This window comes from Cajanus cajan, chromosome 3 (genome assembly GCF_000230855.2).
Source record: "Cajanus cajan strain Asha chromosome 3, NIPB_CcT2T_4, whole genome shotgun sequence".
NCBI lineage: Eukaryota > Viridiplantae > Streptophyta > Magnoliopsida > Fabales > Fabaceae > Cajanus > Cajanus cajan.
In genome coordinates, this window is record NC_138519.1 from 8105860 (window position 1) to 8120251 (window position 14392).

Genomic DNA, 14392 nt, shown 5'->3' on the forward strand with positions numbered 1-14392 from the left:
TATACAAAACAAATATTTTTCATAAAGAATATATGACCCTGAATAGTGTTTTTGAATCAAAACAAACAGACATTGAAAACGCTTCGTGTATCATGAAGGATACATGTACAGTACACAATTCATAACCGAAAAATAAATTCAATCTCGTACAAAACAATTTTCTTTTGTCTTTAGTTGCCTACATAGACCTATAAAACATATGCTGAATGCTTCACTTTGGTAATGAATTAGTTCACTTTCCTGCAGTTCAAGCGAATTTCACCTCTATTCCCAGTGAGAGGTTTTATGTTTCCCATCTTAATCATAGAATTTGCAAAGTCCTGATGGAAAGAAACGGTATTGTGCTTATATTTTTTAACCAATTCATCGGTAGAACCACCATTGAAGAGTTCTTGATCGGAGTGAAGAACCCCTTTGTTGTGAACCAAATCTTTGTAATAGCCCGAATCAAAGTTGGCTGCTGTGCGGTTCAAAGGAGTAAGGTTGAAGTCACCTCCTTCTCTAGGGCAAATGTACTTGAGCTCTTTTGCAAACTGGGGACTGATGTTAGAGTCGTTGTAGATGTGATCTCTAAACGTAGCACAACGTGCATATCCAATTGAGTGGCCTCCAGAAAGAACAACGAGGTCCTTCTCGTTTAGGCCATGGCTCTTGAAGTTGCCAATAAGTTCAGAAAGGCTGAAAAATGGTGCTGGAATGTTTGCATCTGCTGCTTCGCGGCTTGCTGTGGTGGAGTCTCTTCTCCCCAGTGTCACCTTCCATGTTGGACCACCTAACTGCATGGGACATGCACATCATTGTTAATATCAATTTTATTTCATGTTACTAAAAGCAATATTATGCTCTTATATACTTTTTTGGTAACATTTTTGCATGACAGGTAATATTCTTTTATCATATATATATATATATATACACGTCACACGCTTCAAAAATGTGAAAGTAAGGACAAAACGGGAGTTAGAAGAAAGAGTAAAAAAATGCGTACTCTTTTTTAATTTGTGCAAAGGTTTAAGAAGACATGTTGTAAAATATTCAAAGTTATATTCTTGTATTTAAATACCATATGGATACCGGCCTAGTCAGAAAATAAAAATAAAATTATTACGTTAGTTTGGTTTACCTTCCCTCTATGTTTTCAAAAAGGAAAAAAGATATCATTATTTTATGCTTCCTCTATTTGACATGGTAACCGAATGATATAAAAATTCTACTAGATCAATTCAAAATATTAAGGACAATAAAAAATATTAATTGTACTACAAAAATATATAACAAAATTTATATATATATAACAAAGAGAAGTATGAAGGTAATAAATAACACGATAGAAAAAGATAAACACAAGTGTATACTAGTATATGAATCGTTGTATATATCACACCTCAAATATAAACTAAACCAATAAACATTCAACTCAGCCTTAATAAGTGGTAGTAATTAAGTAGTAGTATTACTCACAGCAACAACAGAGTCACGAGCTGCAACAGCCAATATGTCAGCGCAAGAAACAACTGGTTTTCCACATGCTCTGTCCACTGCCTCCTTGATCTCATCCACCACTTCGAAACCTCTAGCAGATTGAAAATTCGGACGTGCATTTTTTTCGCTGTCAATGGTGGGTGAAGGGTCTAGTAGAATTGAACCATCACAACCCTGAGTCACCATCACAAAGCCAAGTGATTTATTATGAGACTCCACCAATATTTACATAAACTAATATCTTAGTACTATTATACTAACGTACATGTATAACACACAAATATAGAAAGACTTACGTTAACAAAACAATCATGGAAGTGCAATCGCAGCAATGAAGCGCCCATACGGTACTCTTTCTGCACCGCAGCCTCCACAACACTTCGAATGGTGCTCAAAGCGTTAGGGCACGAGTAGTCATAGTAATTTGTTGACAATGATGAAAATGCTGTAGTTGCAAAAGCTGCAAACACAAGGGCATAGAGGACAACAGAGAAACATTTATGAGACGCCATTTGTATTATGCAATGAATGATGAATAATCTTTGGCAAGATAACAAATGAAAATAGAACAAATATTATTGGCTTATGGGAATTTGGGTTGCTACAATCCCTTTATATTCATAGAGGTGGTAGACTGGGCCTGAAATTTGACCTATTCGTGGAAAGAAACATTCATCAAGGCATTAATGAAATACTCAACTTGCAAGAGTGTTTCTCTTGGCTATGTTTAAGAAATTGGGAAAAAGAATTTGTCATTGATTGATTTAGTCCATGGGATTTGTTAATCGAAAGTCAACCATATATATAAAAAGATTAGGTAAAAAGGGGAATAACGGGAAACGTACATGGAATACATTTTAGCAATAACTTATTAAATTTTGACTTTCCAAATTCAAATGTGGTTTTACATTTTTCACAATTATTGTTTAAGTAGGACATTTATAGAAAATAAAATTGGAAGTAGCACTTTAACGAAGCTGCAATATATGTCATGAGATGATTATGTTTATACCGCTGTGCCAACTCGATTGATGTTTACGTTTGTTTGTTTTTTTGTTTGGTTTTTTTTTTTTTAACATAAAAAGTTTATGTATTTATCAATTGAAAAAAGAAATACATGTCTTAGGTTCTAAGTTATTTAAGGCGGCAAACAAATTTCATATTTATATTTATTATTAATTTAAATTATTAGGTAAGAAATGTTAGATTTGAAATATGTTTTATATTCATATGACGTACTATTTTATTTTTAGTCTTCATAATGGTTTTGAAAAAGTCCTTTATAAAATGTGCTTTTGGTCTTTATTATTATTTTTAATCCTTATAACGGAACTATTTTTTTTAATGTCTATTTTTATTATTATTTTGATTTGGTTCTTATTTAAGAAAATGATAGAGAATTAAAAAAAGATTAAATCTACTTTATTTGGATAATTGATTTTTAAATCGGTTTTTATATTACCTATTTAGAAAAGTTACCTTTAAAATCAATTATGCAAGTAATCGACTTTAAAAGAACTTTAATCTTTTTTAATCCATTTATAACAATCGATTTAGAAAATACAATTAAAATTACCCAATTTTTGTTTGCATCTCACCCTCTCACTCTTTGTTCTCTCGCAGGTCTCTTCTCCATTCTCTTGTCCTATCGCCATTGTAGTGCTGCAATCTAGGCCCATTGCTGTGCAACTCTCTCGCATTTTCGCTCCCACCGTCATGTCGTTGTCCCGGCTGCTTGCTGCCTTTGTCACACCTTTTTTATTCTCATCGCCTACATTTATTTCGCACTTCTTGTAACACTCAAGTCTTCTAAAATTTATAAAAGAGTTTTAAATTAATTAATTGGAATTTTGAAAATAATTAAAGACTTTATATAATTATAAGTATTTTTAATTTAAATAAAGATTAAAAAATTATTTGTATAATGAGTATTAGAGAAGTATGTGTTTATTTTATTTATTATGATATTTTATTAAGAAAAAGGAAGTTGGGTTAAGAAAGAGAAGATTTTAAAAAAAGGGGTGCAATTCACGTTTTACGTTCATGCTTATTTCCCTAAACATGGAGAAGTGCCTCGAGAGCAAGTGATTGTTGGAGATCATCTTGGAGACGTGTGTCCTTCATCAAATGTTTATTGAAGTAAGGGAAAGTGAGAGTCTTCTCTCTTGTGTGTGAATTATCTACTGGCTAGAGGAGTTGGCCCCAACTCATTGCCTGAATATTATTTGTGCTTTTGGGGGAATTTATGATTTTGACTTGTAGAATGAAATTTGGTGTTCTGTATGCTTCGTATGAGCCTTATATGTGATGATTGAGTGATATGTATAATTAATTTCTTTACGGTACTTTGATCATGAATATGTGAGTTCCTTCAATTCCTGTGGAAAATCCTTCATTTATAGAGTAAAGTGAAGATTAATGTTAATTATGTTAATATGTGAAATTGATGTTGAGTTTGACTAATTGATGGTATAGTATAGTAGTTTTAAGCTTTAGTTGATATTTTCACCAATTGAAGTGAGTGAGAACTGAAAAGTGCCAAACTTGTGCAATTTTCATACATTTAAGAAGATTTTTGCAAATTGGTGTCACATCGGGCACATATTTATGGTGCTAGGAGTAATAATTTGTAGTGATCTTTGTTCTCCTTACATCAGGAGTCAAATAAGCCTCGACAGGTGCTATTTGAACTCCTAAACTTTATTTGTTATGTATGACATTTTATTTTGTATAAATAAATTTTTTTTTATTTACATAATTATGATTGATTTAATATCTTTAAATAGGATAATTATTTAATACAATTTTAAATTTTAAAAAAAATTTCACAGAATTTCCCACGGATTTATCCGTGGGTAATTTCCCACGGACTAATCCGTGGGTAATTTTCCACGGATTTGTCCGTGGGTAATTTCCCACAGATAAATCCGTGGGAAACTCTGTGAAAAATTATATTTTTTTAAAATCAAAATTGTATTAAATAATTATCCTATTTAAAGATCTTAAATCAATCATAATTATGTAAATCAAAACAAGTTCATTCATACAAAATAAAATGTCATACATAACAAATAAAGTTTAGAAGTTCAAATTTAAAAATAACATATAGTACGATCAGTAGAATTATAACATAATGTCTAATAATCAGAATATTAATGTTGTTGCTATCTAATAATCAAAGATTGAGGGGTTTCAATACATTCTTAGAATGTAAACTCATAAAATTTTTTAAAAATTAATTTAATTATAAAATGAATAATTCAAATTATATTTATAAAATAAAAAGTAAGATAAAATTATAAAAGATTAAAATTATAAAATTTTAATAATGTTATAAAACATTAAAAAAGAAAAGAATTAATAAATAATAGAAATAAAAAATTATTAAAATTAAAATATAGAAATTCACAAATTTGAGACAAAAAGACAAAAATATACTTAAAAAATTATTAAAATTAAACTATTTAAATATATAATCATATTATTACAAATAAAATTAGAATATATAAAATAAAAATCAGTTAAATGTATGATTATCTATTATTTTTTAGACAAAATCAGTTACAAGATGACGTATATTTCTCGTTATCTATTACTATAGATAATCAAACAACTATATATTTAACTTTTTTTCTTCCATTCATATTTATACTCGTTACTTTGTATTTTACTGATTTACTTAAATATAAAATTCAGAAATCAATAAAATGTAAATTTAAGAAATTACTACAACTTAAAGAGAGATTTTTAAATCAATCAATTATTAGGAACAAAAATAATTATTTAGTGTAATTATTTTAACTTTAATGTTTTAAGTTTTAAATAAAGAAGATTTAATCTAGAAAAAATTTCATTAACCCCTACTTGAAGTTTTTCTCAATAACGTCATACGTATATCTCTTCTCAAATTTTTAAGTGAGTATTAATTTTCTTATTTATTTATTTAAGTGGCACATACAACTACTTATATAAGATAATACTATTTATATACTATTAAGAGAAAATAATTTATTAATACAAATATCAATAATTAAATGTGATTTGATCTCTTATTTCATTTTTTCAATTTTTTTGAAATTTATTTTAAATATCATGCACACTGTGATTTAAAAAATATATTAAATTTAAGTAATAATTTTAAAAATGAATTGAAAAAAATCTTATTTTCAAAATTGAAGATCAATGAAAGTTTTCATGAAAATGACATAATATTGGATGTAATTTAGAAAAAAATGATAGATACATATATATGATTTGCAGAACATAATTTAACTTTTTTTCCTCCTTATTTAATTAATAACGTTATTTTCAAAGAGATGAGTGATTTTTAAAAATTAAAGAAAAGATATGTTATTCTTAAATTTGGACGTTATGTGTTGGTATTTTTCAAGATAAGTAAAAAAAAACACATTTACGCTAATTAGTTTATAATTTATAATAACCTAAACATATAATTATATATAGGTAAGCCATACCTCACTCACTCTGATTTATATTTATCTTATTCATTACAATATATTTATATTTTGAAAACACCCATATAATAATGAAAATATTATATAGTGCATTGTTATGTGTATCGATGGGATCATGATTGCTTGCATTTGAAAAATAATTGGCTTATATTTTATTTAATAATTTCAGACGGATTTAAATCTGTCAGAAATTCCGTCAAAAATTTCAGACGGATTTAAATCCATGGGAAATTCCGTCAGAAATTTCAGACGGATTTAAATCCGTGGGAAATTCCATCGAAAATTTCAGATGGATTTAAATCCGTCGGAAATGCCGTTAGAAATTCCATAAGTTAAAATTCCGTCAGAAATTATGTCAGAAATTTCTGACGGATCTAAATCCGTGGGAAATTTCCGACGGATTTTTTTCCGTGGGAAATTATCCGTCGAAAATTTAACTTTTTCTTGTAGTGTAAGTTACACGAGGTTACTTAACTAACAAGTGATATCAAGAGCAGGTTTCTTGTATAAGGCTTAAAAGCTTCAAGATTTAAAATGGCCTCATCAAATTTGTTATTTCCTGAAGGAAACTCTATTAATAGACCTCCTATATTCAATGGGGAAGAGTATCATTATTGGAAATCTAGGATGCAAATTTTTATAGAAGTCATAGACTTAAACATATGGGACGCTATTGAAATTGGTCCTTTCATTCCCTCTATTGTAGTAGGTCATGAAATAAAAAATTTGCCCAAAGATCAATGGAGTGAAGATGATAGAAGAAAGGTTCAATATAACTTAAAAGCCAAAAATATAATCACTTCTACTTTAGGAATTGATGAATATTTTAGAATTTCAAATTGTAAAAGTGCTAAAGAAATGTGGGATACACTTGAAGTAACACATGAAGGTACTAATGATGCGAAAAGATCTAGGATAAACACTCTCACTCATGAATATGAATTATTTAGAATGAATCAAAATGAAAGCATACAAGACATGCAAAAGAGATTTACACATATAGTTAATCATCTTGCATCTCTAGGAAAAGTGTTTCCTAATGAAGATCTTATTAACAAAGTTTTGAGATGTTTGAGTAGGGAATGACAACTGAAAGTGACTGCAATTGCTGAATCAAAAGATCTGACAACCATGTCTCTTGCCTCATTGTTCGGAAAACTTCAAGAACATGAAATGGAATTAATGAGACTAAATCAAAATGAGGAAAGTGATAAGAGAAAGAAAGGGATAGCACTCAAAACATCATCATCGATTCAAGAAGAAGGTGAGAAAGAAGAAAATATTAAGGAAGATGGTTTAGAGGATGATGAGGATTTCAGCCTCTTTATAAAGAGATTCAACAAATTCCTTAGAAACAAAGGAAACCGAAAAAGATTCAACTTCAACAATAAAAGAAAAGGAGAAGACTATTCTTCAACCCCAAAAAGCTATGAATGTAATCAACCACGACATTTGATATTAGAATGTCCAATCTATAAAAGAAAGATGGAAAAATCTAATAAGAAAAGTTTCAAAGAAAAGAAGGGGAAGAAAGCCTATATCACTTGGGAAGAAAATGACACAGATTCTACAAGTGACTCTGAAAATGAAGTTGTAAATTTGGGACTTATGGCCAATGACTACGAAAGCGAAGAAGAGGTAACATCTTCTAACAATGATATCTCAATCTCATTTGATGAACTTCAAGATGCATTCAATGATTTACATAAAGAATCATTTAAACTTGCAAAATTAGTATCATCATATAAGAAAACAATTTCAAAATTAGAAAACGAGATTTCAAAATTAAATAATGAATCAGATAATCTCAAACTGAAATTAAGATGATTAATTCTAAAAATGAAAAACATGAAATTAAAACTAAGATAGATACTAATAAAGCAAATCATCCATGTTTAACTTGCAATAAATTTAAGGAAGAAATTAGTAATTTAAGAAACACTCTTGCAAAATTTACAAATGGAAGAAATAATTTAGATATAATATTAGGAAAGCAAAAATGTATGTTTGATAAGACAGGATTAGGATATAATCCTCAAAAACAACAAAAGAAGAACAAAAATTTCTTTGTTTCCACACAAGTTACTAGTTTTCCTTTAATGACATGTTTTTATTGTGGGAAGAAAGGTCATAATTCTTCAAATTGCTATATTAGAAAGAATTTTAACAATCTCAAAAATATGGTGTGGATTCCAAAAGGTTCTTCTGTTAATACTAACATTAAGGACCCAAAGAAAACATGGGTACCTAAATCAACCCTTTCTTTGTCTTGAAGGATTCCAGCAACCAAACTTGGTACATTGATAGTGGATGTTCCAAGCACATGACAGGAGATGCTTCAAAATATATTGACTTCACTCCTAAGAGAAGTGGACATGTAACCTATGGAGACAACAACAGAGGAAAAATACTTGGCATTGGAAAAATTGGTACAAATTTCTCAACCTCCATAGAAAATGTTTTACTTGTAGAAGGTCTTAAACATAGTCTATTAAGTGTTAGCCAACTTTGTGATAAAGGTTTTTCAGTATCCTCCGATTCACAAAAATGTCTAATTGAACACAAAAATGATAAACAAGTTAAGATTGTGGGATTTAGAATTAACAATGTATATAAAATAAAAATAGAAAATAATCCTAAACATTCTCAATGCCTCATGAGTAAAAATGATGAATCTTGGTTATGGCATAAAAGGATTGCTCACATAAATATGGAACACTTAAATAAATTAATCTCAAAAGATTTACACTACAAGAATTTCGCGGATTAGCGAGGAAATTTAGCGAGGGATATAAATCCAAGCTATTTCCTCGCTAATTAGCGAGGGACTGGCGAGGAATACAGTTCCTCTCTAATCCCTCGCTAATTAGCGAGGCAATAGCTTGGATTTATATCCCTCGCTAAATTCCCTCGCTAAATAGGATTATTTTGCGACCAACCTTCATCTCCTCGCAAATCCGTCGCTAAAGCTAGTGCTTATTTAGCGAGGAACTTAGGCCCTCGCAAATCCCTCGCAAATCCCTCGCTAAATTATGAGCCAAAATATAAAAACGAAGTTTTCATCTAGCGAGGGAGTTTTCTTGTCGCAAATCCCTCGCTAATGAGTTATAAGTATAGCCCTCGCAAATGCCTCGCAAATCCGTCGCAAATTAGTGAGGGAAAAGGTCTTTCGCTAATCCCTCGCAAATAAGAGATTTTGTTGCTAGTAGAATTTGAAATTCAAGTATTTGTAAAATTTCTTCAAATAGTAGAATTTCAAATTCTCCCAAAAAAGTAAGAATTTGAAATTCCTCATATTTTTTTCTTTTTATTTTACATATATATATATATATATATATATTATCTTATTTGTTATCTCTTCATTTTTTTTAATTATTGAATATTTTTAAATATTTTAAAAATTATTAAATATTATCTAATATTAATTTTAAAAATTATTAAATATTATCTAACATTATCTATTAAATAAAACTATTGATTAAATAAAACTATTGATTAAAAGATAAAATATACAAATTTTTAGACTTAATTTATTGAATAAAAAATTCAATATATAACGTAATTATATTCATTAAATAACTCTTTTAAGAGTTACTTTTGAAGTAACTGAATTTTCACTCATATATATTTTTTAAAATACACACACACACACACACACACATATATATATATATATATATCATCATAAATTTTAAATATAATTTATATGTTTACAATATGAATTTAGTGCGTATATGTTTTGTTTTCTTAATTATGATAATTTAAAATATTTTTGCTTATTTTGATTTATATATGAATTTAGTCTCTGTAAGGTCATGTTTTCTCAATTATAGTTCTTTAAATTTTTATCCTTATAAATATGTATTTTTCAAATTTTAGTTCTTTAAATATATATTATAATTTTCTTTCACTCTAGTTCATGTAACTTCGTACTAACAACTAAAAATTAGAAAGAAAAAAATATAAACTTATATTGACTAAACTTTGAAAAAAAATATTATAAAGATTGGAATTGAGAAAGGATAATCCTATAAGGATTAAAAATAATTTTAAAAAATTGGAAGGATCAACATTAAAAAACTCTAAATTAATATTTAACTTATATTTCATATATAATATTTGTAAAATTAAAGTAAGCATAAATTATATATATTAATCAATTTTATCAAAATATTTGTTAATTATCATATTATATATAAAGGAAGTTTTTTTTTTCTAAACACTTATCACGATTTTTTCAAAAACGTTTTTGCTCAACATGTTTTTTTTTACTCTATCTTTTTTAATAAATTTAATTTAATTTACCTTCTCTCCATAACTCTCTCTCTCTCTCTCTCTCTCTCTATATATATATATATATATATATGTGTGTGTGTGTGTGTGTGTGTGTGTGTGTGTGTGTGTGTTTTCTTTTCAATAAAATACATGAGATTTAAAACAAAACTAATTGCATAGAGTAAATATTTCACTTCATTTTTAATGTATTTTAATTTTTTTTCAAATACCAATATTTTATTATTTTTAAAACTAAAAAAACAACTTATTACTATGTATACTTTTTTTCTTATATTTATCTTTTTTAATATTATTTTGTAATTTAAAATAATATGATATTAAAATTATAATAATATATCTTTTTGTATATTTTTATCAATATTATTTCTATTTAGCTTATTGTTATTTTCAATTATAGTTTAAATTAAATTCATTTATAAAGATAAAAATTATTTAAATTTATCAAATAAAAAATTTAAAATATTTATGTTTAATAATATAATATGTTTAAAAAATTATATTAACTAATATTTTAAAACTCGTATATATCAATTTTTTTATCGACATTTTGGTGTGAATCTTCTTAGGTGCTGGTACATAGCAATTAAACTAATTTTATTTAGTTGGTATTTGAAATAGTTTATTTTGAAGAAACACTTTTTTTAAAAGGATATTTTTAACTACTAAAATAATCTTAAGCTTTAAAAAAATATTTTAGATTTTTTTATTAATAAATATTATACCTTATTTCTAATTTGAAAACATTGCTAATGCAGAATACCAAAGGTATTGATCTGTTTGAGAAGAATCGCACTACAATTTTTTTTACAAAAGTATATATTTGAGGGTATAGAAGTAGAAGAAAAATAGAATAGAGGGTGCGGAAAACCTAGTGGAGTTGGGTGAGAATGGGAATAGCAGGTAGGGTTGGAGATTATGCTTTCAAGGCATTCACCGCCACACTCGGAATCGCCACCATTTACCTCACCGCCACCTTCTCCGTCAACGTTTACAGAGGCCTCTCTTGGCACAATGCTCAAATCGTAATCTCTCTCCATTTTTTCGTTATCTCTTTGTTACTATGCTTATTGCGTTACTCGCTTCAATCAATCTAGGTTTTATGGTCTGTGCCTGTGATTCATATTGTTTGGACGCCTTTCTATTCATTGCATGATTGTTTTTCAATCAATTAACACTTCCTGCATCAATTCGTTCCTGCCTATAACCTAGCATGTTGTTTTCACTTTTCCTCGATTGTTCCTTTTTTCTACAATTCTTCTTTTGTTCAATTTCTGAAAGGTATGTTCTAGCTTTTTGAGGATATGTAGGGGGATAAATTATTTGTTGTTTCGTGTTATATAACGTTGTTTTCTATTCAGACTCATATTAATCGATCTTCTACATTTCTCTCTGTAATGCATTCTGTAATTATTGTTTTGGTAGAAATCTTGAATCTCATGTCAACTTTGCGTTGTGTTATTTTCAAATGCTGGCAAAGTTTAGTTTTAATTTTAGTTTAGTTCACAACTCTGACCTGTATTCCTAGGATTATACATTAAATTGATACTAAGATTCAGTTACTTGATCTTCCTAGAATTATTGAAGGTGCTTCTGAAGGCAAGGGACGTGGGAGGCAGGTAAAACTAAAATTTCTCTATCCCGAGTAGAATGTGATGTTTGGTTCTTTTCATTGAATGCTTTGGAAAGCATGGCTTCCTTATTATTAACAGCGCAGGACTTTTGTTTTCTGAATTTTCTCTGATTCTCTCAGGTTATTGCTGTTGCTAAATCTTCAGACATAGTACTGATGGTTCTTGATGCTTCCAAAGTAAGTGCCATTTTCCATATTCTAATGCAGTCTTTCACTCTGTTGTTACTATTGCTAGTTGATAAAATGGTACGTTGGTTGTTGCAGTAAATTATATTCTAACAAGGGATAATAAGTAGCTAACATATTGTCGACTAATTAAACATTATCATTAAAGAAACCCTTTAAACGGGCCCAGGAGCTAAACTAGTGGTCTTTTTATTTAGAAATTTACTCACTGCCACTTTTAATTTTTCTTTGTAAATATAAACTCACTTGCATAACAAAGTTCCATTATGATTAATTTTTTGATTATATATACATATATATTTATCATTTTTCCATTACAATTATTATGAAGATAATGAAATTATAACTTTATTTGATCAATAAATTGATTTGTTCAAATATTTGTGCCACTATTATTTGAGTAATTCTTTCATGTTTTAATCTCTGTTATCAATTGTCATGTAGTTATGTTAACTATAGATTTCCTGACACTACTACAAAATCGAAACTCAGTATAAAAGCATAAAAAGAAAATTAATGATTGTTAAATTGTCAATTTTGAAAACAAAAATGTTTCTATTAAGTATAGTTGTTGGATGCAATTTTTGGAGATTGGAGAAAACATGATATTATCTTAAAAAACAATTAAATGATAAATCAAAGTGTTTTACATAACAAGATTAAAAAGATGTTGAAATCTTTACCGATACAAAAAAAAAAAAAAAAAGTGTCACCACAAATTGAAACTAGCATGTCATCTTTATTTTATATAAGAAACATATTTGAACTTTACAATCTTGAGACTCTTTGATTTAGAATCAACATAAATTAGTTGATATAAAAAGATTTAAAGGAAATAGAATTTGCAAAATAAAAGGTTCACAAAAAATTGATGGTGAATTTGTCTCAACTAGGGCAAAGAAATTTATTGTATGTTATTTTATATTTTAAGATTGATTATGTACTTTTTTAACCTCTTGTTATTTCACTTATTTTTTTTATTTATTATTTGTATGAAACATATGAAGAATCAATGACACAAAAATATGGAGAAACACTTCATCTCATCCTATAATTGATTCTGATCTTTGGTTAAAAGTTGCAGGTGAAAACAAGAAGAAAAGAGTGCATGGCATGGGACATAGCTTGGATCTTGGAACTAGTAGCTCTACCCAAGCTTCATCGATCCAGAGGTTGCAGGTTCCTCTAAAAATCTTACGCCTATGACAGAAGAACGGGTCAATACAGTTATAAATAATGCATTGGCCTCTTTTTTGCAAACACAATTACCAGAGATGATGAGGCAAATTCAGGCAGTTCAACCATCAACACCATCAACCAACCAACATAGGGAGGATCAAGGACGAGATGATGATTTTACTAGCTTAGGTTGATTACTATTTAGGATGACTCATTATTTGACTTTTCTTTTTGTAAGACATTAATTAGTTTTGGTTTCTTTAAGATAGTATGCACAAGTTGGATTTTGTAAGACATTTAACAATTTGGTTTTGTAAGAGATATTGTTACATGTAACTTTTATTTTAAATCATGTTGAATTGAAAAAAAATTATGTAGTTGAATTAAGTGGCATATCTACAGGGATTCATGAGAGAATAATGTATATATATCGATAAATTAGGAAGGTTTCGCAAGATATTAGCGAGGGATTAGCGTGGTATTCGTGAGGGAACTCAATCCATATGCTTTGATGGATTTGCGTGGGATTAGCGAGGGATTTGCGAAGGACCTATTTGCGAGGGTTTAGCGACGAATTTGCGAAGGACATATTTGCGAAGGATTAGCGAGGGATTAGCGAAGGACATATTTGCGAGGGATTAGCGAAGGATTAGCGAAGGACACATTTGCGAAGGATTAGCGAGGAATTAGCGAAGGAAATATCTGCGAGGGATTAGCGAGGGATTAGCGAAGGACATATTAAATGCGATTAGCGAGGGAATTTAGGTTCTACATTGGCGAGGCGATAGGGATGAATTAGCGGCACAAATTTGCGACGGACTAGCGAAGCTAGTTGCGAGGGAAAAACGAAGGAATTTAGCGAGGGAATTGCAAGGGATATGCATCCGTCGCTAATTAGCGACTTGAATTTAGCGAGGGAACGATCCCTCGCAAATCCCTCGCTAGTCCCTCGCTATTCTGTTTTGCGAGGGATTTGCGAGGGATTTGCGAGGGATTTTTCCCTCTCTAATTCGCAATTTTCTTGTAGTGTTAGTAATAGGATTACCAAAAATTAAATTTGAGAAAAATAAATTATGTGATGCTTGTCAAAAAGGAAAACAAGTAAAAGTATCTTTTAAACCAAAGAATATAGTTACAACCACAA

At 28.9% G+C, this 14392-nt stretch overlaps 2 protein-coding genes across 3 annotated transcripts; one reads left to right on the forward strand and one right to left on the reverse strand.

Moving 5' to 3' along the window:
- Positions 1–2077, reverse strand: LOC109814148 (peroxidase 2). Its single transcript, XM_020378509.3, has 3 exons — positions 1779–2077; positions 1462–1656; positions 1–776 (listed from the first exon to the last, which is right to left on the reverse strand). Exons 1-3 carry the CDS (start codon positions 1992–1994, stop codon positions 228–230), a joined length of 960 nt encoding a protein of 319 aa, XP_020234098.2. The 5' UTR covers positions 1995–2077; the 3' UTR covers positions 1–227.
- An 8992-nt stretch (positions 2078–11069) lies between these two features.
- Positions 11070–13641, forward strand: LOC145955507 (GTP-binding protein 1-like). Of its 2 annotated transcripts, none has more exons than XM_083070326.1 (4): positions 11070–11275; positions 11827–11869; positions 12004–12060; positions 13148–13641. In XM_083070326.1, exons 1-4 carry the CDS (start codon positions 11169–11171, stop codon positions 13256–13258), a joined length of 318 nt encoding a protein of 105 aa, XP_082926452.1. In that variant the 5' UTR covers positions 11070–11168; the 3' UTR covers positions 13259–13641. The 2 variants fall into 2 exon arrangements, with proteins under 2 accessions (XP_082926452.1, XP_082926453.1); XM_083070327.1 differs by having other exon boundaries at positions 11074–11275; positions 13154–13641.
- The last annotated feature ends 751 nt before the right edge of the window (positions 13642–14392 follow it).

Bases quoted from the DNA above. Each gene is read 5' to 3' on its own strand.
- LOC145955507 (XM_083070326.1), top strand. From the start codon at position 11,169: ATGCTTTCAAGGCATTCACCGCCACACTCGGAATCGCCACCATTTACC. The intron at 11,276-11,826 runs GTAATCTCTCTC...TGATCTTCCTAG, and splicing joins CTTGGCACAATGCTCAAATC to AATTATTGAAGGTGCTTCTG. The intron at 11,870-12,003 runs GTAAAACTAAAA...TGATTCTCTCAG, and splicing joins GCAAGGGACGTGGGAGGCAG to GTTATTGCTGTTGCTAAATC.
- LOC109814148 (XM_020378509.3), bottom strand. From the start codon at position 1,994: ATGGCGTCTCATAAATGTTTCTCTGTTGTCCTCTATGCCCTTGTGTTT. The intron at 1,657-1,778 runs GTAAGTCTTTCT...ATGGTGACTCAG, and splicing joins TCCATGATTGTTTTGTTAAC to GGTTGTGATGGTTCAATTCT. The intron at 777-1,461 runs GTGAGTAATACT...TGTCCCATGCAG, and splicing joins CTCGTGACTCTGTTGTTGCT to TTAGGTGGTCCAACATGGAA.